This window comes from Zonotrichia albicollis, chromosome Z, assembly GCF_047830755.1.
Source record: "Zonotrichia albicollis isolate bZonAlb1 chromosome Z, bZonAlb1.hap1, whole genome shotgun sequence".
Taxonomy (NCBI): Eukaryota; Metazoa; Chordata; class Aves; order Passeriformes; family Passerellidae; genus Zonotrichia; species Zonotrichia albicollis.
Genome location: NC_133860.1, coordinates 78,335,955 through 78,362,620, shown reverse-complemented (window position 1 = coordinate 78,362,620; position 26,666 = coordinate 78,335,955). Strand labels below are relative to the sequence as shown.

At 41.6% G+C, this 26,666-nt stretch overlaps 1 protein-coding gene across 2 annotated transcripts; it reads right to left on the bottom strand.

Moving 5' to 3' along the window:
• Positions 1-462: 462 nt before the first annotated feature.
• Positions 463-17,373, bottom strand: TMEM38B (transmembrane protein 38B). 2 transcript variants are annotated; one of them, XM_026796034.2, is made up of 7 exons: positions 17,164-17,302; positions 16,527-16,635; positions 12,611-12,767; positions 9,874-10,058; positions 8,988-9,075; positions 6,982-7,099; positions 463-4,718 (listed from the first exon to the last, which is right to left on the bottom strand). In XM_026796034.2, exons 3-7 carry the CDS (start codon positions 12,715-12,717, stop codon positions 4,512-4,514), a joined length of 705 nt encoding a protein of 234 aa, XP_026651835.1. In that variant the 5' UTR covers positions 12,718-12,767; positions 16,527-16,635; positions 17,164-17,302; the 3' UTR covers positions 463-4,511. The 2 variants fall into 2 exon arrangements, with proteins under 2 accessions (XP_026651835.1, XP_005491417.1); XM_005491360.4 differs by lacking the exon at positions 16,527-16,635 and having other exon boundaries at positions 17,164-17,373.
• Positions 17,374-26,666: the final 9,293 nt, after the last annotated feature.

Below are 26,666 nucleotides of genomic sequence, written 5' to 3'. Positions count from 1 at the left end.
TAATGTATTTCTCTGTCAGCCTTCATGTTACTATCTATTCCTTGCTGAACAATTTCACACATTTCACAAAAGGCTTTTGATTGCTTAACAGAGCAGTTTTATCAGAACAAATGCAAATTACTATTTACAACACATTTTTGATTCTCATCTTAGCGTCAAATGGTGTTTCTCTGTTGCTACTTCACTTAGACCTTAGAAATGAGGATTCACCTTATAAATTAAGAGTATTCACTCTGAGTAAATCTTGCACTCACTGTGTAGACTTGGAAGATTTTAGATTTCAGCATTCTCCTTATGCTGAGCAGATTCAGATTCCTAGAGAAGACAGATGTTTGGAATTCTTGAACAACTGTGTCTTGCCTAACAATACACTGAAGAATCGCATTTCAGATGATGGCACTGCTTGTGTGACATCCTCCCATCTCCACTTTTTTTGCAATAAAATGAAATGGAGAAAAAACAGAAGAGGAAAGCAAATATCATTTATTGTCTAAAGAAACTTCAGTTCTGTTCTTGAAGCAAATTTAAGGTATTCCTTTTTACAGAAGCTGGGTGTATTTAGTAGAAATTACTCAGAACAGCAATTGGTTTAACCAGGAATATGCCCTTCTAGCCCACGAATTGAGCTGATAAAGCAATTTCTGAATGACTTTGCTTATATAGGCACAAGGCAGCTTCTTCTAATTTTACCAGGTTAATGACAAAATTAGATACAGCCAAGTAGTTCATGTGTGCAGCTGTGCTGAATCTGACAAGCTTCACCAGAACAGTTACAAGAAATTGTTAATAAATTCTCACACAGAGAAGTTTACTAGAGATAGAAAACTATCAGCAGGAAAGCTGGGAATTGTTTATTTAAGACATCCTGGACACACTGTATTCATGTCTCCTACAGAATTCAGGTTAAACCCTGAGCAACTGGTTATCTTTTTCTGTGTCATAAAATGTAGTTATCAGAACATTTGCATGCAGCTTTTTTAGCACCCATCCTTCAGAAACACATGATACCTTTAAACACAAAGTTTTGTTTTCATGGTGCTTAAAACAGGATTTCTGTCAGCATAACTTGTGTTCTGCCTCAAAACAATATATATTTTTTGTGTTTTGTGCATTATTTTTAAGGTGTTCAGACAAGAAAATAGTTTTTAAAATTTTAATATTGTCTTTAATTCTGAAAACTAATACAAAACAATACATTTTCCCCTCTAATTGTAAACTTGTGAAAGACTTAATCTAAGCATATTTTCACATTGACTTGAGCTAGGAATAGCCAGTTTTCAGGCAGAATTTCACACAGGTGTAACATGGTTCCACGCCACAATCCCATTCTGTACAATTCATGTGATCTAGAATACACAATTATTCAGAAAAACATCCAAAACTTTAAAAAACCATGGACAGGCAGCATGTGCTGGTGTTGCTTGATAACTACCAGATTATTAACTAGTCAATTGGCAGCTTCAAGTTAATCTGTAACATCAAACTACAAAAAAAAGAGACACCAAGTGAATAATCCAAGCATTTGTAATTGAACACTAAGTTTCAATGTAATATGTAAGGAGTATGACTGCTAGCTTGTCCAAAGAATTTAAGGTGTTTTAATTCTTCTTAAGTGTTAAAGAAAATAGTAATTTTAGTTTTCAAGGTACAGCACATTTGCAATGAAGTTGGATTTCAAACTGAGTTCAATGCTTTTGGTCATCACCATGGAAATGTGACTACTCAGGCACAAGAAATTTCTTTGGTACTTTTATTTTTCTTTTCTCTAAGCACAGCATTGGTGACAGCTTTTCTAAATTTAGAGATGTACCTGGAACTAGAACTTTGTCTTTTCAAATCAGATCTCCCTCCACATTCTCTTTGGCATTCTGCACAAAGATTAACCTAACCCCTCTTTGCTGAACAATGCTCTTCAAAGCAGTACTCTCTGAAGAAAATAGTATAATTTTGTAAAAATGGTTTATTCTAAAAATTGGCACATCAATGAAAAGATTCCCCTGAAAAGATTCTATTCTTATGTATTGTAACATCTCTAAAATGCCAAAGTTCTCAGTTATGAAGTGTACGCCACTTAGAACTGCTTCACATCTTGAGTAAAAAAAAAAAGATGCAACAAGCAAGAAAGCAGCAAGATTTCAGCAAATGCTAGTAAAAACTTTCAGTGCTTCTGATATTAAAGAGTGGTTTAGGTTGGAACAGACCTTTAAGATTATCAAGTCAAACATTAACCCAGCATGGCTAAGGCCAACACTAAACCATATCCCCATGTGCAATGTCTACACGTCCTTTTAAATATCTCCATGGATGTTTACTCCGTCACCCCCTGGACAGCCTGTTAAAATGCTTTTCACCATTTCTGTGAAAAAATTCTTCCTACTATCCAAATTAATCCCTCCTGGCCCAGCCTGAGGCTGTTCCCTCTGCTCCTGTCCCTGTTCCCTGGAGCAGAGCCCGACCCCCCGGCTGTGCCCTCCTGGCAGGAGCTGTGCAGAGCCACAAGGGCCCCCCGAGCCTCCTTTGCTCCAGGCTGAGCCCCTGCCCGGCTCCCTCAGCCTCTCCTGGGGCTCCATTCCCTTCCCAGCTCCGTTCCCTGCCCCGGCCACGCCCCAGCCCCTCCATTGCCCGTGTGAGGGCCCGGAGGTGCCGCAGCCCTCGAGGTGCGGCCTCAGCAGGGCCGGCCCAGGGACGGGCCCTGCCCCGCTCCTGCTGCCGCCCCCCGGCCGGCACAGCCCCGGGGCCATCGGCCTCTGGGCCCCGGGCACCCCTGGGCTGTGGCCGGCTGCTGCCACAGCACCCCCGGGGCCTGTCCTAACCCTTTCCCCCAGCCTGGAGCTACATGGGGTTGTTGTGAGCCCAGGGGAGGACCCAGCACTGCCCCTGGCTGTCCCTCAGCCCATGGATCCGGGCTGGCCAGAGCCCTCTGCAGAGCCCTCCTGCCCTCCAGCACATCCACATCCCACCCAGCCTGGTGCTGTCAGGAGCTGCCTGAGGGGCCCTGGATGCCCCCTTTGGTGAGGATGTCAAACAGGCCTGGCCCAGCCCTGATCCCATGGGAGCCCCCCTGGTGCCAGCCCAGCCGGGTGTCCCTCCATGTCCCACTGCTCCCGGCCCTGCCCTCAGCCCGTTCCTCCCCTGGGCACAGGGCCCCGTCCATGGGCAGCCAGTTCCTCCAGGAGATGCTGTGGGAGAAGGTGTCAAAGGCTCCGTGAAGCCCGGGCAGACACATCCACAGCCTGTCCCTGAGCCCTGAGCAGCTCACCTTGGCACAGGAGGAGACCAGCTTGGTCAGGCAGCATCTCCTAAACCCTGGCTGGCCAGGCCTGATGCCCTGGCTGTCCTGTCCCTGCTGCTGGTGGCACTCAAGGTGACCTGCTCCATGGCCTCCCTGGCACTGAGGGCATGTGACAGGCCTGAAATTCCCTGGATCCTCCTTCTGACCATTCCTGTAGATGCATGATACATTTGCATCCAACTTCCAGAGAACACGGACATCCCCAGTTCTCCTGGAGTGCTGGTAAATGATTGAAGTGGCCCAGCAAGCTCTCAGCACCCCTGGGTGGATCCCATCCCACCGCTTGGGAGTGTCCAGGTGTTCTAGCAGCTCACTGACCATTCCCGCGTGGATTATGGGGGGTAACATTCTGCTCCCATTCCTGTGCTGCAGCTCAGGATGCTGACCAAACAAGGTAAATGTACTGCCCAGTATTCTTCCTAATGAAGTTTGTCTTTGAAAAGAAATAAGTGCATATGCTTGGAAAAAAAATGTAGGCAAAGAACATCTAGACCCAAATGAACCAGAAGGTAACTACAAACCACTTGTAAAACACTAATGTGGCAAAAAACACCTACATCTCAAATGCTTGCAAATAAGAGTCCAAGTAAGCCAACCACAAAAATATTGATGTGTTTCTACTTGCTAACTAAGATTTTTAAAAGTGCCAGATAATATTTATAGTGAGATAATATACTCTCATTTAAAAACATTTAAAAACATTTACTTTAGGAAATTAAGAAAATCTAGACCTATGCAATGTGAATTAGAACAATAGTTCAATTACTTTTCTAGTTAAAGGCATTAAATTGGTACATTTTTATGATTTTACACAGTGCAATGTGATTAAGCCTTACTTAATGACTTTCTTATTTGGGATGTGCTACAGTGAACACCTGACAGTACAAATCTGTGTTATCAAAATTATACATAAGAACTGGGGGATAGGAAGACATGAAACAAGTGATATAGTAGGAAAAAAAAAAGATTGTCACATTTTTGAAACTATCTTTTTAACCTATAAGCATTTGAAGTTGTTGTAAGTACAAAAATTAGTAAACTTTTAACCACTCATAGTTTTAACTCACAAATCCAACATGTGCATTTACACATAGCTTACACAAAACATCCCAAAAAGGCAAACCACATCACAGCTGTTCTCCTTTCCTTAGAGAAACTTCTCCGCCAGCTTAATCTGGAAGACACATATCTTCACGACCATCACAACATTTCAAGTCACTTATTCTGTTTTCTTTGCTGTTTTTTTCTTAGCACTCTCATGGTGCTGCTCAGAAGGCTGGTCACAGACTGAAGAGCCATTGGAAGATGTGGCACTTTCACCCTTCACTTTGGAAGGTGTCTTTTGTGAGCCAAAAAACATTTGGCACACTGCAGCCTCAATGGGAGCAAATGGAGAAGTTGCACATCTTGTCAACATCATTTTTACCTATGGAGAACAAGGATCAAGTTACAATAAAAGTTGTGATGGCTTCACAGGTAAACAAGCTAAAAGCAGAAGGGGTGTAAGGCATTTTTAACTTTCTACACAAGGATGAGGCTGTGCAATCACCAACAGAATTCTGCTCATTTTAGCTGAAATTGGGCAAAGAAAGCTTTTCTTTCTGACCAACACTCTTCACACAGCTATGAAGGGGATATACAGGGAGGTCAGAGAGGGATTTTTCCTCAGGAACTGTAGCAATAGGACAAGCAGGAATGGGAAAGAGGGGAAATTTGAGCTGGATTCTAGGAAGCAATTCTTTAGTGAGGGTGGTGAGATACAGGTTTCCCTGAGATGTTACTTGTCACAGACATCTTTTATGAAAAATCCTTTCCTTAGGATTTTTCCTCCTGAGAAGCTGGGAGGGCTCAGGAACAAAATGTAAACAATGGTTATCTGCTGCTGTGGAATGCAACAGTTGCATCTGGGATTGGTCTCACGTGGTTGTTTCTAATTAATGGCCAATCACAGTCAGCTGGCTCAGACTCTCTGTCCAAGCCACAAACCTTTGTTATCATTCCTTCTTTTTCTATTCTTAGCTAACCTTCTGAAGAAATCCTTTCTTCTATTATTTTAGTATAGTTTCAATATAATATATATCATAAAATAATAAATCAAGCCTTCTGAAACATGGAGTCAGATCCTCATCTCTTCCCTCGTCCTAAAACCCCTGTGAACACTGTCACAGTTGCTGATATTCCAACCCTGGTAATGTTCAGGACCAGGCTGGAAAAAGCCTTGACAAGCCTGGCCTTGTAGAAGATGCCTCTGCCCATGGTAGGGGGATGGAACTGGATGATCTCTGAGGTCCCTTCCAGCCCTTAGCATTGTATAACTCTATGTTTCTGTGAGCGATACACAAACAATGTGCATAAAAAACTCTCTGCAAGATTAATCATCCTGAGAGTAAATTGCATTTAATGGCATACATTTAAGGTGAAGACCAACTTTTATGTGTAAGCTTTGTGCCTTGTTCAAACTGAAAAACTAAACTAAGTGCCTTCCTTCCACTTAAATTGGAAGAGGGGGATGTTTAATTCCATTTTGAATGTATAGGTCCATAACCAGACTTTAATTAGAAGTCCAGACAGCCATATCCATTCCATAAAGTTCAGAGATTTAGGTGGGCACCCCTTAAGACACGTAACTTGGAATCAGAATTGAAAAACCTGGTTTTCAGATCTGGGTACTGGACAAGTTCATAATGCAACAGTTTCTACAGCTTTCAGAGATGTGACAAGTTTCTGGGAGACATAATTAAAACCATACCAGATACACTGTTGCTTTATTAGTTTATTTGCTAAATAGGTGCTAGTTCCTGACTGTCAGTACAACCATCAGGGTAAGGACTTAGTTACTCCAGTGCAGCTGGACAGCCAGCTCCTGTGGACACCTGCAATTTCTCACTTCCAGAATAACATTCCTCTCCTTCTTCATTCCCAGCATCCACAGTTCAACAATGCCTTTATCATTTCAGATGGAAAATCAAGGACATAAGCTTCAAGTCTTGGCTCCCTACAGTTAACTTCTGCAGAATTAAACTTGCCAGCTCTTTCCCAGAAAGGAGACTGGCAACCACACTTCCACACATTCTCTGGTCTGTTCAACACCAGCTCTGAAGCTGTTAAAATTGCCAGATATCTGCTAACAGAGATTATGTTTTCTTATAAACTAGTAATCCAGAAGAAAGGCACCATTCTGGAAATGAACAAGACTAGAGGGACTGAAGACTTCAATAGAGAAGTAGTGTCTATTTTATTACAAAATAGTTACACCTACTTCAAAGTAGTTCTGGTCTGCCTTCCCTTCCCATGCAAACACTTATTTTGTGAACATTTTAAATCAAATGAGAATCCAGCTGGTTTGTTTTACAGACCCACTGGCAACTGCATAGGTACACACAAAAGACAGAGAACAGGAGAATTTATTTCTACAAGAATAAGCTTTTTTTTTTTTGAGATTACAGACATACAAAGCCTGTTATATCAAGTACTAAGTGCCAAAATTGCTGATTTTTTTCTTTTCCTCCCTGTTCCCTGCATACATTGAACAGAATCAGTAACAGAACAGGTCTTCCATTCTGCTCATATCCAGAACTCTAAACACATTTCTTCAGCAGAAGCTGGCCTTCCCATCAAGCAGCATGCATTATAACAATTAAATAAAATATCTGCTGTTATTTGGTCACTAGCAACTTTCAAATTCTTACCTTGAAGACAACAAGAAAGATGGTGTATAAAAACACAAGGTTGTGTTTTGCTATTGGCAAGTACTGTCTGCGTTGCAGGGTGAAAAGAACTGCTCCTATCAAAGTTACCTTCACAGGGCTAGAAATCAAACAAAGAATGTTAATTTCTCTTCTCTGCTCTACAGTGGAAGCTGCCTGGAAAGCAACACATGTTGTTAAGTGTGCAAAATAATTATTTCTGAATAGCACTAATGAAAACTTGTGGCAACAGTGGTAAGATACAAAATCCAGCTATAACTAAATTAAGATTTTCACTTTATATAATATTACTACGCTTTGTCTTCATAAATCATCAAGTCCAGCACTACTTCAGACACCCAACAAACTCCTATTTGACAAATACTCCTCAAATCAATGCTCCTATTCAGACTTTATATGTCAGCTTGATTCTCTTCTTCCTCTCCCAATATATCTTATATATATTAATATATCTACTCCAGCAGTTCTGGGGCTGTATCAGCTTAAACCTGACTGGAGCCAGGCCTGTATGGCCAGGTTTTGCCAACACAGCTGTGCTGACCTGAGACAGGCAAAGATTTCCACTCTATTTCCAGTTTACAGCAATCTTTGTTGTGGTACTAAATCCCTTCCTAGGTATGCAGCCAGAAAGCAAGAGATCTTTGGTCAGTTATCCAGAATTCTGTGCATTTCTTAATCTGCATGTGACATGTACAGGTGACATTCCTGTTATCACAGAGCATCTATTGTGGATCTGTTCTTCACTGTCTTTTCAGGAACCAAAAAACTACATCAAATTCCTTCTCAAGAAGCCCAAAAAACAACACTGTGTACACAGGCATCTCATCCATTTGCAAGATGTTTGATGTTTTTAACTCTGTAACTTATTTCAATTTAATGCTCTTAATACTTATACATAAACAAAACTTTTGAATTTTTTTTTTGTTACTTTGAGCCATACCCACAGTGGAGAAGGAGAATATATGCAAGTGATGCCAATCAGTAAGCATTGTTCTGATGTTGCACCTGTAAAGACACTTTTATTTGTGTCTATAGTGCTATTTATGACAGTCACCTTTTCTTCTGTAAGTTTACTTTCAAGACTGCCATTTAGGCACTGGCAAGAGAAAGAGAAACTCTAAATACTTAGAATTTCAGAAAAAGCCAACAACTAACACAATGCACAAGAAGTTGAAATATTGCCAAAGAGAAGGCTACAAATGTCTCTCCTGTTATTCTGTGTCTAGGAGTGGCTGCTGAAAGGCAAGATAGCTTTTTAAAAAAATAAAATTATTATTTTTAAAGACCTGACTGTAACCTGGGAAAGATCAAAAGAATTTTAGGAAATTATCACAGTGACCTTATCTTGACTTACAATAATAGCTTGTGGCTTTCCAGCCTGTTTCAATTCTCATTTTACAGAGAAAACCAGGAGGCATGTAATATTCCTCATTCTTTGCTCCTGCAAGAGAAGTAACTTTTCCCATCTTACAGGTCATTTCTGCTATACTGAATAACCAATTTGTACTTTCTCAAATAATTGATGTCTTTGGAGGAAAATAGCACTGGCAGCAAAAGTAAGAGTGCCAGTGTTCAAAGGAAGCCATCTTAGTGATGCTCAGAAGATACACCAAAATTCACTTGTGTATTTCTAGTACCACTGTGCCTTCATTTTGGATAGAAGATCATGTCCCTGTAAGACAAACTGAACCAAAACTGCTTTCTAGCAACTCCTCACTAGGTATTTATCACTTTCTGACAAGTTTTGTTGATTTCTCTTCCCATTTGCAGCTCTTGGGCTGTGAACATAAAATGATTAAAACATCACTACAAGTCCCAAAGTTCATTGTCCCATCTTTCAAAGGATACACACTAAAACAGAGTACAAATATGTCCTCATGGTTTGGTTTTTGGGGTTTTTTTTTGCTTCAACCACTGAGAGCAAGTGTCCACACCAGGAGCCAGCTAAACAACAGCTAACTTGTTGCAGGTTTTTAAAAAAAACTTACTAGGACATGTGCAGGAGCTCATTGGTTTCAGGTTTCCACACTCCTCTCACCAGCTGCTCAAAGTTGGAAATTAAGCCACCACCAGCACCTGAAATTGCAGAGATTTATGGCAAGTTTCCACTGACTGCTGCCACTGCTATGCCATTGCTCCCAGAAAAACTCATGACACCAGGTGCTAAATGTGGCACCAAAGCCCAGACTTAAAAAGATTTAATCCAACCTCTCATACAAACAAAACTCAAACAACAGCCATGAGAACTCAGACACTGAGATACTCAGCAAGAAGCGCAGGTCTGCCTGTAAGTGACAGCATCTGAACTGATGCAATCATCACATTCACACGTGTTGCTTTCCATAGCAACACAGAATCAAGCAGGAACAGGAGCTGCACAACTACTTTCTGAAGGGACCCTGACGGTGTGGCTGCAAATACAGCTGTCAGGAAGGTGGCTTCCAGAATTCCAAATGGCAGGCAGGCAACAAGGGTCAACCCTTGTTTAAAATCAAGTTACAACCCAAAAACCCCAGATACCCAGTTCTCTTCTTCAGCCTCATGCAAGGACACAGCTCTGAGGCAATAATGCTGTTGGAAAGTTCAGCAACAGCTACACAGAAGATTTACTTCTTTAGTGTCATCAACTGTCCATCCTGCAAGCTCTCGTAAGACCTTCTGAAGGGAACTCCCCTCCAAGTTCTTCAATGTCACCCTTAATTCAGGCAGAAAATCTGCAGCACAAGCTTTTTCCTTCAGGGGACATCAGACTGCATCAGGACTACCATGCCCAGCACAGCAAGGATGGTGCTACAGTTCTGCTGTAGGGGCTAGACATTTAAACACCACCCCAAAAAACCCCAAACCCTCAGAACAAGATGCTGTGCATGTTACCTCTGGCCCAGCCCACAGCCACCATGATCAGACAGGCATCTTTGTAGACAGTGTCCGCATGTGCAATGCCATCTGTGATCTTCCAGGTCCTTGTCACTTCTTTCATCCCTGCCACCAGAAGACGAAGAGGCAGAAAGGAAAAGCAGCGGCAGAATATGTCTTCTGGGCAGTAAAACACCAGATACCTGAAAATCATCAGAAAGAAAACATTAGCCACATTTTTGCTAAGGAATTATCTTTTCATAATCTTTAAATATGTTTTTGGAATGTGTCTAGCAATGCCTGATATACTACTGACAACTCAAAGTCTCGTGACACACATCTTGGAACAAATTTGAAAAGCTTCTGAGCACACCTGAGCTTTTGCACCAAAACCAAACACCACTGCCTCACTGTCACAGAGAAAAACCTGTTCAAGTCCATTGAAACAGCTTTACATTTTTCCAGTTGTTCTGCACCTTATGTATCTGCACATTTTTATCATTCAAGTCATTAAAGTGGTATCTGATTGACTTTGTGTGTTTTGAGTTTATCTTGTGAGTTACTTTTTGTTTAGTTTGGTGTAGGGGGGTTGTTTTGTTTTGGTTTTTTTGTTTGGGATTTTTTTTTAAATAGAATTACAACAGGGTGCCAAATTAAATGCTGACTCTGTGCTTCCAGACTGTAGGTACCTGGAATTATATAACTTCAGCAAGAATGCTTCCACTAGTTAATGTCATACTACATGAAATGCATGGCTATTTTTAAACACATTTAACATCCTAGTACTCACCAATTCTAGCTTTTACAGCTTGCCAGTTACAAGCACATTTCTTTATTCAAAGCATTGAAAGAACACTACACAAAATATCTTTGATCAACTTGCTTTTAAAACCGAGTAAAGATGGCTAACAGTTAAATCCTAAGCGACAGTAAATTCTAAAAGATTAGATTATGTAGTGTTTTATTATATGTCTTCAATAATAAATAAAATTCAATTCTTACCGAGACATTCACAAAAACCCAATCAAGATTAAGTATGTTGATTAAGTTATCTTAAGTAGATTATTTCAGCACAGGAGTAAGAGTAAAAATTGCATAAGAGCAGAGAAAGTGTTTAAAAAGAAGGATAAATTTTGTTTTCTTAAAAAAAAAAAATAAGATATTGCCCCTTGCTTTAAGGTTTTTGATCTCAATCCTGCCTACCAAGAATTTCTGAGGCCCTTCCCTTTATCTCTTATTGTAAAGATAAAGATATTGTAAAGATGCCTCTGTATGCAACCAGGCTTCAGCTGATATGAAGCCAAAGATGTAGCGAAAGGATGTATTTTACAGGCTACTGCAAAGAGCCATTTAAGCCACCTGCTCACCAATTCACACCAGAACTAATTTATATCTGCAGAATGTGGGTTTAGGACCCTGAAGCACTGGTGACAGGGCTGAGGCTGGCCCTGAAGGCCCTCCACGGCATTCCTGCCTGTAATCTCTGCTGACAGCAGATGCCGCTGTCCTACAGAACATTCAGGAGCATTCCTCAAGCCCAGCACGACTCCACTCATTCCCAGTCCCAAGTGTGGCTTGAGGAATTCCTTTGTGCACGATCTGGGACCAGGAATTAAGTTCACTACACTCACGAAGAGGGGACTTCGTAAAGCTGGAAGCTTAAAACGTTTTGTAACACTCACAGCTCCTCAGTAAAACCTCCTTTAATTTCTGCACAGCAAATCACATTTGACGACAGTGAGTTAAGAGAAATCCTGCTCTCTTCAAGTGTACTCCTAGCTTGTGTCACTTGAAACAAGCAATAAGTCTGCCCACATCAGACTGACACAACCAGAGGCAGATTCTGTTAATAACTCATTAATAATACATATTATTCATTTCACCAAATTAAATGTGTCATTTTCTACTACAACACAAAGACCATAAAACTAATACATACACCCAGACAGATAAAAACACTTGTTTTCATTTTAATGAATTTACAACTGTAAAACTTATGGGGCAAGTGGAACTAAAGAATTTTAAGCAGGTCAGACTATCCAAATATAGTGATTGAGATTTCTACACTCAAAACCCCACTGTTGCTCATAACTTTTGTTAAGTTTGAAGTTTTCTTCAAAGATCACTTTCTGGAACAAATGAACTCCACTGCAAGACCACATTTATATGAAAATAACTTCAGAATGGTTTTTTACACTCCAAACAGGCCAAAATGCCTAATACTTAATTCAATTAAACAATTGAGTTAGCTACTGTCTTCCACCACAACATCTGCCCTCCTGGGACTGAATGAAATACAGGGGGAAAAAAAAGTGTCTGGTAAGTAGGAACTGGAGGAAAGATGTGTCTTGGAATTTCAGTTACAGGAAAAGCCAGAAATTTTACATCAGCCAGGTTCTGATCTTTAAGAACTACTTTTTAAAAACTTGACTGCATTTATGACATATCTATATTCAATAAAACAGCAACTGAATAACTTTATTAAAAAGTAATGTTTGCAGCTGTTTGACCAGGAATAGTAAAAAAACCTAAGACAAGTCTAATCTAGCAACAGAGCATTTGGTTACACAACAGGCTGTAAGAGTTGCTCTCTATTCCCAGAGAACAAGATCATAGAGAATGATCCTGGATGAAGAGACAGCATCCAAATCCACATTTTTAAGTAAAAATACATGGAACCTGGATGGTGTCAGTTTACAGCACACAGCCTCCTTAGAGCCAGCATCACTCATCTTACCCAGCTGTGGCTGCTTACCAGACTGAGGATGCCAGTAGAATATTTATGGTCTTTGCCAGAAATGCTACTGGAGGTTCACCAAGCATCAAGGAGGACAAAACTGAGCCCCCAAAGCAATACAGCATTGCACTAAACCAGCAGGCCAAGGGACTTTGGACCGACACTTCCACAACTCCTGTGGGAAAAGAAAAAAACAACAACATATAACATTCTGCATAAACAGAAATGAAAACTGGAGAATAACATCGTGTTTTAAAGGTCAGTATTTTTCAGTTTAGTTCCTTCAGGTAATGAAAAATTCTCCAGCAAACAGCAGGCTCTCACAGGAAAATTTTCCAGAAATACAAACCTCAGGGTAGGGTGACTTTAACTCAAACTCCTAAACAGAAGTGAAAGGCTGACACAAAGTGTTCTCTGAATCTTTTGTGCATTAGTTTGTTATATCTAGATACCAAGAGGAAAAAGCTTTCAGAGCATAGCAATGAGGTCTTGTTGTTAACAACCTGACACAGGGACACAGTTGCTTTCAAATTTGTATTAAAAACACCTAAGTGGCTAATCTAAACAGGATTGCTGACATTTTGGAGGGTTATTCTACAAATTACATTTCTACTTTTGAGTGTTCCAAGAATTCAAGGTAACTATTTTCTCTTCTTTTCTCACAATATCCTGCTGTGACTGCTGGCCAAAACTGCATCCAAGATAATTATCAAATCGTTTTCACCTGCACTCTTGAAGAGAGGGAGGGAAAAAAGGTTACCTTGAACTATAATAATAAATGTAAATTTTTCTCATTATCAAAAGGTTGACAGTTTGTTAACTTCATCATCTTTAAAATGAACTATCATTTTAAAGTGCAAGTTAACAATGCCTAAAAGAGTACATAATATTCAAAGATTGTACTGGAGGTAATGGGAAGCATTAACCATTTTCAGAGGAAAAAAACATTTTACCAAAGTTAGAAATGCTCAAGTAGTTGTTTTGACTATTTCCTTCCACTTTAAAAGTTCAGGGTTGCCAAAGCTTCCCCTTTACACTTGGTTCTGAGCTGTTTGCCTGAACCAGTTTAATTTTCTGTAGTCCAAAGGCTACAAGTTCACAAAAGTTCCAAAGTTCAGAAAAGCACTACTGTCTGCCCCAAAATGAAATCTGTCATCTGTTCCCAATTCAGAGTAGCTTGGGTTTATCAGGCATTTCTGTGGGAAAAGAAGCTCCTACCAAAGATGAGAGGCTCAAACATTTAAAAAAGCATACAGCACTCTCAATTCATTCAATGCATTAACAAGTTTAGGTTTTAGTGCTCCATTTTAGTGCTGGCATAGATATCAAGTACTGCAGCACTATCTTAATGCCCATAAAACACCCAATTTATAAAAATGAGCACTCCTCAGCGTTACAGAACACTTGAATATAAAATAACATCTCTTTCATTTCTAACTATTTTGCAATTTATTTTTCAAACTGCTGTACCTAGTGCTCCAAGTTAAGACACTTGCAAATTATTAATGGCTTGTGTTTACTACTTTTGGAGTAGGTTTAAAATTAGGTTTCTGTTCTCCCTTCAGATCCATTCTCCTGCCTTCCAACAATCACCAGCTTCTCCACACTCCCTTTGCCCCACAACTAGCAGCAAGAGGCTTTCAGTTTTGAGGGCACATCCAGATTGCCCTCTACCAGTAAGCTCCACAACAATGCAGGTAAATTTCTTCATTTTACAAGTAAAAGGTCAAGAAGGGGGAACTTCCATTGCACTTCAAGATTTTTCTGTTGGACAGCACTAGAAATGGCTCAAATGCCAGTTTTTAACAAGGTTATATATATATATATATATCCTTGCTCCCTAACAAGGAATATACACAATACAGAAGACAATGAGGCAAAGAAAGTTGATATTAATTTGAAGATCATCTCAGCACTGCTACTTAAATTATTGCTAGGGTGTAGCCTTTCAGAAGACAAATTCAGTTTTAAGTAGGTCACATGTTTTTATACAAAGTGGTCATTTATATTTGTCCTCTGATGCATCCTCTAAAATTAATGAGGCATCACACAACCACGCAATGGTGGATCTGCCAGAAGGCCGCCAGCCCTGCAGATGTACCCTTCAGAAAGTTAGGGAAAGGTTTCAAAACATAGGGACTAATCTTGAATATGCTCTTAAGAATTGCTCCTGAACAACAGTAACATTAAAAAACAAACAAACAAAACCAAGGAAAAAAACACAAAAAAACCAAAATAAAACACCAAAACAAACACACAAAAATACACAAACAAGCAAACAAAACAAACCCTTACCAACTAACTATTTCTAGTAGGAATATAATCTAATAGGATTATATCTGCTTTAAACTTTTCTGCATGTTCCAAATAGGCAATAATGCACACCACACACACACACCTAGTGAGCCCACCAGGAGGATTTGTACATATTTTGTCTAGTACCCCGTTCAACCACACAGAACATCATTAGTTAAGAAAAAGGTTTTATAGAGTCAGACTTAACAGAGAAAAACTTTGCTGAAGAGTAATTATTTCTCTTCAAATCACCTCAAACAGATGATAGAAAAATGTCAGGAACAAACCAAATATGACACATCCTCAATCACCAACACCTTTTGCTGTCCCTCTATCCCATAAAAATAAAATTGGCTGTTCTACAACTGGCTGGAGTTACAAGAAAGCAACTCCTAAGCCATCCTCAAAGCACTAATCAAGAACTCTTCTTTTAAAACACACAGAAAGCAACAAGTTGGTTGTGACTGCTGCAGTTTGCCAGTCACAAGAGAGCAGAAAAGCCTGGCTAGGAGGATTGGGAAAGTCCCAGTTAGTGTGCACCCATCCATGATCCAAATGCCCACACTGAATCTGATTTTAAGCAGTGGGGGTGGGTTGGTATTTTAATGAGACACTAATCTGGGATAAAATAAATGTGGTTGTAATTTGACCACATACTTCTTACATCACCAGGCACTCAATGCTATCCCGTAATTTCCCTGTCAAATATAGCTACTGTTGTAAGTTTCCAAAAGGAACATAAAGCCTAGACAGCATTAATCGACGATAATATATCCATACTGAGTATAATAACTGCTATTTCAGTTATGATTTAATACTCAGTTCTAACCACTTGGGAAGTGAGAAACAGGCCAGCAGGCAGTCATCTGGATTACAGTTATTAATTCCAACTATTAGAAAATACTCAGGAGTTCTGAACTACCAGCTATTAAACCGAGAAGAGAAAAAAAAAAAAACAGGAGCATGGATCTGACCAGACTTCTGACAGCAATTTTACTTTCCATAAGTGTTGTCTCACTAAAACTAGGCACAGAGGCCTCTCATCCTCATCTTTAGGTGTGCCTATTCCAGAGGAAAGTTTAAAAGCATTGCACGACAATGTCAGAAAGTCCCTTTCTAAGTGGAACAGACACATTACACAATGCCACAGCCCAGCACCCGTCAAAAATGTTAGCAGCATTAACAAAGTTTGGTGAAGATTCTAGAATGCATAAGCACTTTACACCAGTCTTCACAGTCAGTTAAGTGCACTTTCTCAGCAGATGGTCAAAATTCACCTTGGAACACTTAGGAATGGACCAAAGAACAAGCTCTCACTTAAACAAACAGTGCAGAGCCCTAGAAGTCTGAGCCAAGCAGCAGCTCCCCAATTTGCCCTAAAATTCCAATCCCAAAAGCCAGCTCAGTTTCCTACACAGTTATCACCTGGGATGCACAGTTACTGCAAACGTGTCTAAACCCACACCACATGCAGCTTGATTCTAAACACTGAAACAAGGCCAGTGTCTACATTTGTGACAGAAAAAAAAAAAAAAAAAAAAGGCTTAGAGTTAACAGCCACAGACAAAATCACAGTGTAAACGATTTTCTGGAAGAGAGCATGCAGACTGAAGTGCCATGATGTGCTCTCATACAAAACCTTGTTAGTGGAAGTGGAGAGCTTCGCTAAATTCACTTTACAATCCACAGGGCACAACGCTGACGAGTCACTGGCACGGGACCGATCCATGAGAGTCCTGAGCTGTTTCCTACAAGGCAGAAAAGGCCTTAACACTCCCCTGCACACACAGGGTGTGAGAAGGATGTAAACTTTAGCTAATCCTCCCTCTCAGATGCAATTCTGGGCACAGAGATATTGGCCTGTGTTACACATACACTTTCTGCATAAACCCAACTTCGAGGGGCCTCACTCCTTTTACTCCTGAGACTTCAAAACTGAAACAAACAAACAAACAAACAACTGAATAAAAAGAACCTAAAAGCTTTCCAACGAAACTTGGCTGATTTCGCCAGCGCCTCTTAACTTCTGGAAAGAGACAAAAGCTTTGGCTGGGTGTCTTTAGCGGGCAGCGAGACAACGCTTATGGACAGACAGGCTAATGCAGGCGGCAAACAATCCCATTTGCACGGCCACGGGGTAACCTGGACAGCAGCTCCCTTCGGAGCCCCATCCTCACCCTGCCGGGGCCGGGCACCCCCAGGGACACACGGGAGAAACACCGGGATCCGCATGGGGGGTGTGGGGTGTCCGCCCCGTCCCGCCTCGCCCCGCTCACCCCGCTGCTCCTTCAGCGCCAGCACGGAGGCGACATAATGCGCCAGGTCGAAGAAAGGGAACATGCGGAGGCGGGAGAAGCTCAGCGGCACCTGCCACAGCTCCATAGCCGGGCACGGAGCTCCCGGAGCTGCTGCCCGGGACGGAAGAGCCCTGCGGACGCGGCTTGGCCGCTGCCGGCCGCCGTCAGCGCGGGGCGGGGCGGGCGCGGCGTCTCACGGCCCTGGCCCTCCCTCAGCCCCGCGGCTCCGCGCTCCGAGCTGCCTGCTCTGCCTTTTGTTTGCCTGTTTTTGGTCAGAATGCTGATAGTCTTGCACCGTGCACAGTTTGAGGTCGGTTGTGGCCTCCCTCAGAGCCCCTGTTGCGTTTGTGTTGCTTCCCTGCGCACTTTGTGCACAGGTCGCTGCACTCACCCTGATACATTGGGTTTTTTCTCTTTTTTTCCTTTCCTGTTGAATATTTCTGAAACTCATCAAGAGCATTACCAACGTGTACGGTCGGTTCCACATGTGGTCTTTCCCAGGCTGATGCTAGCTATCAGTTGCTGAGGGTATTAATGTACACCAGACGCTGCCAGAGCTCAGCAGAGACGCTTTAATGCATTCTTTACACCCGTTTTGATGGCGAGGGCTAACTTTGCCTCCTTAAAGTTCTATATCCAGTGTTGCACCAATCCCACAGTATTTTCAGCAAAGCTATTTTCCTCGTGAGCTGCCCAAGTGAAACATTTTTGAAGATCCGCTAACTCCAATATACTTGACATTTGCTTTTTCTTTGTTCACCAGACTTTGTTCACGAGGAGGGCCTGAAGGAAATTCGTGTAATGAGAATGGTTGGGGTTGGAGGTGCCAGGAAAATTAATCCACAAACACCAGAGGTTTATGTCTAAAAAGAAGACAGAGGAGTCCTTTTACTTTATTCAAATAAAGGGAGAGGCCATGGGGCATTCCCCAGGGATCTCACATTTTGGAGGACTCAGCCTCCTTTTTATCCCAGTTTCCCAGCCACATTTCCCTTCTCTCTTTCCCCATTTCTGAGGTACTTGAGAGGTTCTGACTCCCCGAACACCTGATACCAAAGATTTCCCCTCTGATGCATAACCCTCCCATTTACTTTTTAATTCTTATGGAATTTAGGGGTTTTTCTTCCTCGTTGTTTCTTTGGTCTTTCAATGACTAATTTAATTTATCAGCAAACCTAAAGTTTATTTGTAAAAGCAAATACCTTTTTCCATTCACCAACCAGTGGAATTCTTCTCATTGTTTCTTTTATCTCCCAGTGCTGGTTTTATCCACCAGCAGACCCACAGCTTGTTTGTAAAGACAAATCCACTGTTCTTCTCAGAGAGGACCTTAAAAACTCATTCATGGGCAAGAATACCTTCCACAATCCCAGGTTTCTCCAAGCTCCATCTAGCCTGTCCTTGGACACTTCCAGGGATGGGGCAGTCACAGCTTCTCTGGACACCCTGTGCCAGGTCTCACCACCCTCACAAGGAAGAATTTCTTCCTTATATCTTGTCTGGATCTATTCTCTTTCAGTATGAAGCTGTGAAAAACGCCAATCACTTGTTTTTAAAATTTTTAAAAGTTTAATGATAATAAAATGGTTATTAAAATAGCAATCTGACTAGAGTAATAATAATTTGGACAATTTGAATTAGGACAATATGAGACAATAGGAATTAAGATATATGGACGTCCGGGTACCTTTTTCTGGGCAGCACAAGCCTGAAAAAGGATCCACGTTAACAAAGAATCAACCCTTAAAAACCATAACCTGTTGCATATTCATACATCTCATACATGATGCATAAATTCCATGCAAACACAGGATTCTGTCTGGGCAGTCTCAGCTTCTTCCTCTTAATCCTAACGGCATCTTTAGGGTTGAGCAAGGCAGGAAGAAGTTAATTTCTTCTGATAATGGGGCAATAAATTCCCTTTCTCTGATAGCAGTCCTGTGGCTGCTATCTTGGTTCAAGTCCTTTCTTTAAAAAAAAGTATTCTACATAGCATAGTTTCTATTTTAACCTTATGTTATACCCTAAAACTATACTTAACCCACTATTTAAGAGAATTAATACAGCATAACTTTCTAACACAACACATATAATGTTCATTTTAATATTTGCGAAAAGCCAATCATAAAATACACATTTTTCACAAAGCAATTCCCCCCTTGTCCTCTCACCTCATGCCCTTGTAAACAGTCTCTCCATCTTTCTATAGGCTCCCTTCAGTTTACTAGTTTATGAATTTTTGGCTGGTTTTCCCTACTGAATTTTTCCTGAACTGTTTCTGTCTTTTCAATTCAGCTTCCACATGCTGGTGAAAAGAACTTTTAAAGGCTCCAAGTTTTGCAAGTTTCCAAGTTTCCAATGCTCCAAGTTTCACTGTATGGTGAAGTTAAGCAAAGCAGACTGAAGATGTGCAGCTTTCACAGTGCTCTTGAACTTGTTCTTTGCCTACCAAGAACTAATTTCAGGAAATAACTGAAATTGTAGAAGCATTCTGGGGAAAAGGTTTATGCCACTCAACATAGCAAACACTTGAACTTTTCCCAGAATAATTTCAGCTTGCTATGAATAATGAGCTTTTATTTTCATTGATTTGCCTATTATCAGTACCATATTCACAAATAAGTTCCTATTCTCAACGTCTCTTCCTTTCTGTGCATCCAGTGACTCATTTGCTCCCTGAGAACTGACCCATGTGCATGCAGCCCATTTCTGTTTCCTGGCCATTTCCATCTTCATTTCATCTACATGAAGAGATTTAGTCAAAGTAATCTCTTACTCCCCATGTCATTAACAAATCTAATTCTTATTTTCTGTCCTGCAGACTCAGAAGCCAGAGTTTGTTTTCTAGAGCAGAATATCGACTTGCCCCAGTTTAGAGGTAATTAGACATAATACATTTCTGGAGCAGAAATGAGTTCAGCATAATTTCGTTTCCCCCTGAGCAGGGCTCTGTAGCCGTGCAGCTGCAGCCACGGAGCCACTGACGGGATTTAAAACGATGTAATCTTTTTCACTCCTTGCAGTACTGGTTTATCCCCACCGAGTGGCATCCGTCTCATTGCTAGGCAGTGAAAGCTACTAGGCTATCTCGTGTGTGATCTTAGAAGGAGAGGGAGAGAAATTAAAATGGCAGTGACAGCAAGGAACCTACGGTGACACAAAAAAAAGTCGCAATTTGGGCCGGCAACATCTGCGCTGCAGCCACTTCTGTGCCTGCAGCTTGTGTAGAGATACCCAAATTCTTGAACATGCCAGCAGTGATACCTCTACTGGTGCTGTTTTGAAGCAGATCAGCAATACCTGCCTGAACTTTCAATTTTTAGTAGGGTCCTCAAACACATAACACTGCACTGTCACTGCACCTGAAGTGTTGCTCTCCAAAGCAGAGTTGTGTTGGTCTGGGCTGGGGTAAAGTTAATTTCCTTCCCCGAGGCTGGTGTGGGGCTGTGTTTTGGATTTGAGCTGAGCTCAGGGGTGATGATCCAGAGATGTTTTTGTCATTGCTGATTGAACAAAGCCAAGGGCTTTGCTCCTGCTCAAGCTGAGGAGATCCCAAGTGACCCCAGGGATGTTCCAGACCATGTGACAACATGTTCAGTGTATAAAGTGGGAGGGAAAGGAAAGGGAGGACATTTAGAGTGGTGGCATTTGACCTCCCAAGTCACTGCTCTGTGTGATGGGACCCTGCTCTGCTGGGAATGGCTGAACACCTGCCCAACCATGGGAAGCAGGGAATTCATTCCTCGTTTTGCTCTGCTTGTGTGAGCAGCTTTTGCTTCCCTTATTAAACAGTCATTATCCCAATCTATGAGCTTTCACCCTTCCAGTTCTCTCCCCAGTCCCAATGGTGGGAGAGTGAGGATGGCTGTGTGGGCTGGGCTGGTGACTGGGGTTAAACCACACAGAGGTATCTGGTGTGGAGGTGAATCTCATGGCAGTGAGGTGGGAAAGCATGTTAACCACCACAATTTAAACAAGAAAGACATTTTGATGAGCTTTCTACCAGGAAATAAGAGCAGCAGTTTCTCTAGGACTGCTGGTGACCAGGGAGAGATTCCTGTGTGTTCAGGGTGGCTTCTTAGCAGAGCAGAGAATAGAGGAAGCCACCAGAGAGAAATTAGACCACAGAACACAGTCTGTGTAATAAAAGTAGAGTAACAAATAAGAAAACTTAAAATCTGATCAATTTCCAGCTGTCCTGGACATCTCAGCAATAATTTAAAGACAGCAGGGGATAAAACACCTGAAATGATCCTGCTCATCCTTGAACCAAGTATACAGATGCTGAGAGAACTGTGTCAGTGTGACCTGATGGTGTTAGTGTTTGAGCTAGGTACACCTGTCTCTGTGTGTGTGTGTGTGTGTGTGTGTGAGAAATAATTTTTTGTGTTTTACTGGTTTTAAACTGGAAGAACAAATGCCCTTTTCTTCATAAATTAGGAGGAGGCTAACAGTGAGATCTGAGCAGCACAATGTGCATATAAGAATTTTTAAAATGGACTGTTGCGTTGTATAAGTGGAAAGCTCATTGTGAAATCAAAGCACGAGCCCCTGAACTGACTCTCTTGCCCAAGGAATGTTATCCTGACCTTAAAAAACCCCACTGTAACCACCTCCTGAATAGTTACCCAACTTGCACAATCTCCAGAGTACTTTTCAGCAGGATTATGCTAATTTTTATGTTTGAAAAAAAAACAGTCTGTGTACTTGGCATGGGAGTATAGCTGGTGAAGTTGCTGCTTAATGTGAGATATATTTATTGTTTTATTTTAACACTAAAATTTAGTGTTTTATTTTGTAATGTCTGTTGGGGTCCTACAGGCAGTGGCCTGGAGTTCAAAAATAGTGCCTTAGGGGGGAAAAAAAGGAGGAGAACTTCTTTAGTATATTTCATCAGTGTGCCTCAAAACAAACTCTTACTCTTCTTCCCCAATTCAAGAAATTAGGAGTAATCTCTTCTTATGAATTATTAGGTTAAGATTTTTTATCTTCTAAGATCTCCCAAACTCAAGTCTGTGCATCAAAATCAAATCAGATGAAAATAGTAATCTTTGTCACAATATGGAAATGGACATTTCCACTCTCTGCTTTCAGCCTACCACATTTGTGATTTGTAGCCATGTCCACACTGCTGTCTGTCTCCTTCCAAACAAGTTCTCACTCTACTCCACAGTTTTCTGCCTTGTTTCCCTGTTTTCCAACAGTTTTATCCCCATCAAGCTGCTTACTTTGATCTTGTAGAGCATTTTCCTGTCTCCACTCTCACCAGCACCATATATTCATCAACCCTGCATGTTTCTTTCAGTGTCACTCCCCACTGCTTGCCTGGTTTTCTTGCTTTCTCCATGACATCCAGAGCATTTACTCGGGGCTTAGTACACCTGTCAGTCTCCTGTCTGTCTCTGAAAATCTGGCAGTTCATTCCACTTTTGTCACCTTACTTGTGCATGCCTTCAATCAAAACTCATAAACTCAGGCCCCACCTTTACCTTTCTGCACCTTCCAGCTTCATCACTCTGGTTACCCTCCTTCTTTTCCAGTTTTCGTGCAGTAGGTCAGGTCCTGTCTCCTTTCAGATTTTCTGAGAAAAAAAAAAAAAAAAAGAGAAAATAAATAATAGGAAATTCAGATGGCCAAGTTTCTCCTAACTTAACATTACTCTGACTTATTTTCCTTGCATGCTGGTTAGTGCCAAGCTAAATGATGCTGTTTCTTTTAAACTGAGCAGTGGTGTTCTTTGAGTTACATCCACCTCAGATGCATCCTCCCTCATGCCAGATTAGATTCTTACAAGCATTTAAGAATCCATTTAAAATTTCTCTTCTCCTACAGCCTTTGAAGCAGAAGCACTGTGTTCTTTCCTAGGTGAAGCCTAGGACTGTAGCAGCTGTAACCAGTTCTGCTGGCTCTACCCAAGAGGTCCCTGGTGTCTACCCTTAGGGCATGGACACACAAGTAGGCAAAAGTGTGTGCTTCAGGCTCTGGACCTATACAAAAAGAGTTTATATGTCTATCAAAGAAATACTCCAATATTTTATCTCTTTATTGCAGTAGTAAACTTAGTCATACTTCACATAGAGTTTAATTCAGGTTAACAAAAAATAGGATTCTTGCCTGCTAGGCCTCTCCTGAGCATATTTTGTTCCTTAACAGTATTCTTTCTGAAAGGAGCTGATTTAGAGAGTAGACTTTAACTCTTATTACCTTGTTTATCTCTCTACTGCATCATTAGATATATCCCTTGCTGATTGGTTGGTGGGACTGAGACAAGCTCCAGCCCTCTGTTGATCCAACCAAGATTCAAAGGATGCTTTTCCCTGCAGTTGTGACGTTCCCTCAGCAGTGGCATGCAGGAGTGCTGTGCTTTCACTGTCCTGTAATGTCCCCTGGGTGAGCTTTTGGTGATTGTATTGACTTGTGGTTCAGCTCCAACAAACACTGAGCACCTCCCTGTCCTCTCAGTAGGTACCTGATCCTCTGGACTGGGTGCTCAATGCATCTCCTGTGCCTTTCATCACTGTAGTGCAACAGTTGTGGGGCTGCTTCATCCAACAGCTCAGAATTCTCTTTTTCTGGAAAAACACATGTCAGTAATAATAACTGCTAGCTAGTTTCAAGGTTCTAATCAATCACAGCTGGCAATACATTCTTCACATGTTCTTGTTACATATTAACATCATATATGTATAATTTAATAGTTTCATGTGTCTTAATAGTTTCAAATGAGACCAAAGCCCATTGCATTTAACTCCTTGTATATTTTTCTGAAATATTATAATAATATAGCAAAATAAACATTGTTGCTTACTGTAACTCACTATCTCTATTAAAAAAAGCTAGGAAAAGCAGGAGCAGGTGTTTGGAGCAGGTCAGGAGAAAAACAAGGAGACAGAACAAGATGTTCTCCTCAAAGTTATGCTACTTGCTCTGTTTATCTGTTTTGTCAAATCCTTGCCAGTCTGGTCTCACTCAAGAGCTGCTGTATAATGGAAGAAAAGAATACAGGAAGACTCAAACAGTACAAATGACAGGCCTCAAACTGTGCTGTGCAGTAAGCCCTGCTGCATTCACTGGCTTTTCTGTGTTACATTTATCAGCAGGGCAAAAGCCCAGGTCTTTAAAGTTCATTAGATATCAGTGGATTTTAAGTGTTCCAAGATCTCCAGGCATCTAGCATTCAGGGAACATAGCATCTGGGATTGCTGATTGTCTCAGATTTAAAATTGTTTTTGTAATCAGATCTATTTCTGTGAAATGTGGCACAGCTCATAAAAATACTGTTTGGTTGGGATCACATCTGATTAGCTTCCCTGCTTCCCAGGGAAAAGAGAGAAAGCAAAGCACATTTCCATGCATACAATGAACATAGATGGTTCCGTTAACATTTGAGAACTTCAAAATACTCTTTATACTTTAATTTAACCTGGTAATGTTACATTTCTGATGCATTTTTTCTGCTCTTTTGCTCAGTGGCTCCCTCCATTCACTGTTGTATAGAGCTAATTTTGTTAAATACTGATATAGGCCTTGTAATGCACCACACATTCAGCAAATGAGATCTCAAATAAAGAAGAACAATGCTGGGAAGATATTGCATGTTTTCTACCCTATCAGGTAAACTTCATGTAATACCTTAATGCAAATGCAACTGAACCCAAGACTGGTCCTGAGATGACAGCTTCAGGGTAGTAATTTTTCCTCCTCCATTTGCTTTTATAAAATGGTGTCCAAGGGTATTCTACTTAGGGCTTCAGAACTGAACAAATAATCTGTTCTGCATGAGAAAGAGGAGCTGTCCTATTTGAGGCAGAGTGCAGAGGAGCTGTCTTCCTTCCCTCTCCCATTTTCCCTTGGAATAGCAAAGGATCTGTGGAGAGCACAGTCCTGGGCAAACAACTCTAGGTGACACGGCTTGAGCAGGAGGCTAGATCAGATGATCTCAGGAGTTGCCTGCCAATGCAAACAGTTTTGGGATTGCTTTAACCTTGAAAATGTTTTTTTCCCTATCCTTTATATTTTTCTTTTTCTCAGAGTTGTTTCCTGACCGATTCCTGCTGCAGCAAAGACAATATAAAACCAAACTGGGACTCCATCAGCTCCTGCAGAGGGACAAGTCCAAGCTGAGAGCTTGTGCCTGCAAAGTCACTGCCCCTTATTCAATAAATTTTGAGTGCATCATCAGTCTAACTGGGCAGATGAGGGTGTGTGTGCTCAGAAGCTGTCTAGTGCCATAGCTACCACCTGACAAACCATTTGTGGACTGTACTTCAACTACTAGATTCTGGGAAGGATTAGTTAAGGAGGGGAAAAAAAAGAGCAACATTCAGCAGGAAACAGACTTCTCATTGTGCCCCTTCATTGTATATTCTCTGTGTTCCCTTTTCTGCTCAGAGGCACAGGCCAGTTTGGGACACTCTAAATTGTCAAGAGCAGCAAGGGGTTACCCGGAGTGTGCTTTGTTTGGCAATACAGACGGCTTTTTTTGTTAACTGACTTGAACCCATTGTCTGTGCTCCCCCTCCCAAAACCTCTCTCCTGCCCTCACCACCCTTATCCCCAGCCCAGCTCACCCTCCGCAGATCCCCTTACTTTGGGTTCATGAAGTACAAATTAGCATAATCAGATTATCTGCATGGGGTTGTTCAGCACGGAGCTGAAAAGCAAGAAAAGAAAAAGTGGCTCACAAAAAGGAGCCCTGAGGAGGGCAGAGCGGGTGGCATTGCTGTTGTGCTGTGGTGCTGAAAACTTGCACCTGCATAGCAAGCAGATCCTCTTCTCACTGAGGACTCTTAGATGGTATTAAAGCATAGGAATTAATTGGGGGGAGGGTAAGGACACTGAAAGGATGACAGGAGAGCTGGGATGGAGAGGAGAGGAGAGGAGAGGAGAGGAGAGGAGAGGAGAGGAGAGGAGAGGAGAGGAGAGGAGAGGAGAGGAGAGGAGAGGAGAGGAGAGGAGAGGAGAGGAGAGGAGAGGAGAGGAGAGGAGAGGAGAGGAGAGGAGAGGAGAGGAGAGGAGAGGAGAGGAGAGGAGAGGAGAGGAGAGGAGAGGAGAGGAGAGGAGAGGAGAGGAGAGGAGAGGAGAGGAGAGGAGAGGAGAGGAGAGGAGAGGAGAGGAGAGGAGAGGTTCTATTCATTTAACTGTCTGGACTGGGAATATGTGCTTTGCTGACAGTTTGATTTCTATTCATCATGGAGGGGAGATCATCTTGGTAATCTGGCCTATCAAGATAAGACTTTTGGAGTTTCTGCTGGAGACTGATAAGAAATGTGGAAGAAAAAAAAGCCACTGTCTAGGGGCAGGGTATGTGTCTCTAGGGGAGGTTTCCTGGACATATTCTGTGGTGCACTTGCCCTGCTAAGAGTAGTAAACAATCTGCTTGATTGCCTTTAGTGCCTGCCCTGATTCTCTTCTTTCTGCCCATGCTGGGAGATGAATGCTCCCAGAGGACTCAAGGCTCAAATCTGTGGCCACAGGTTTTA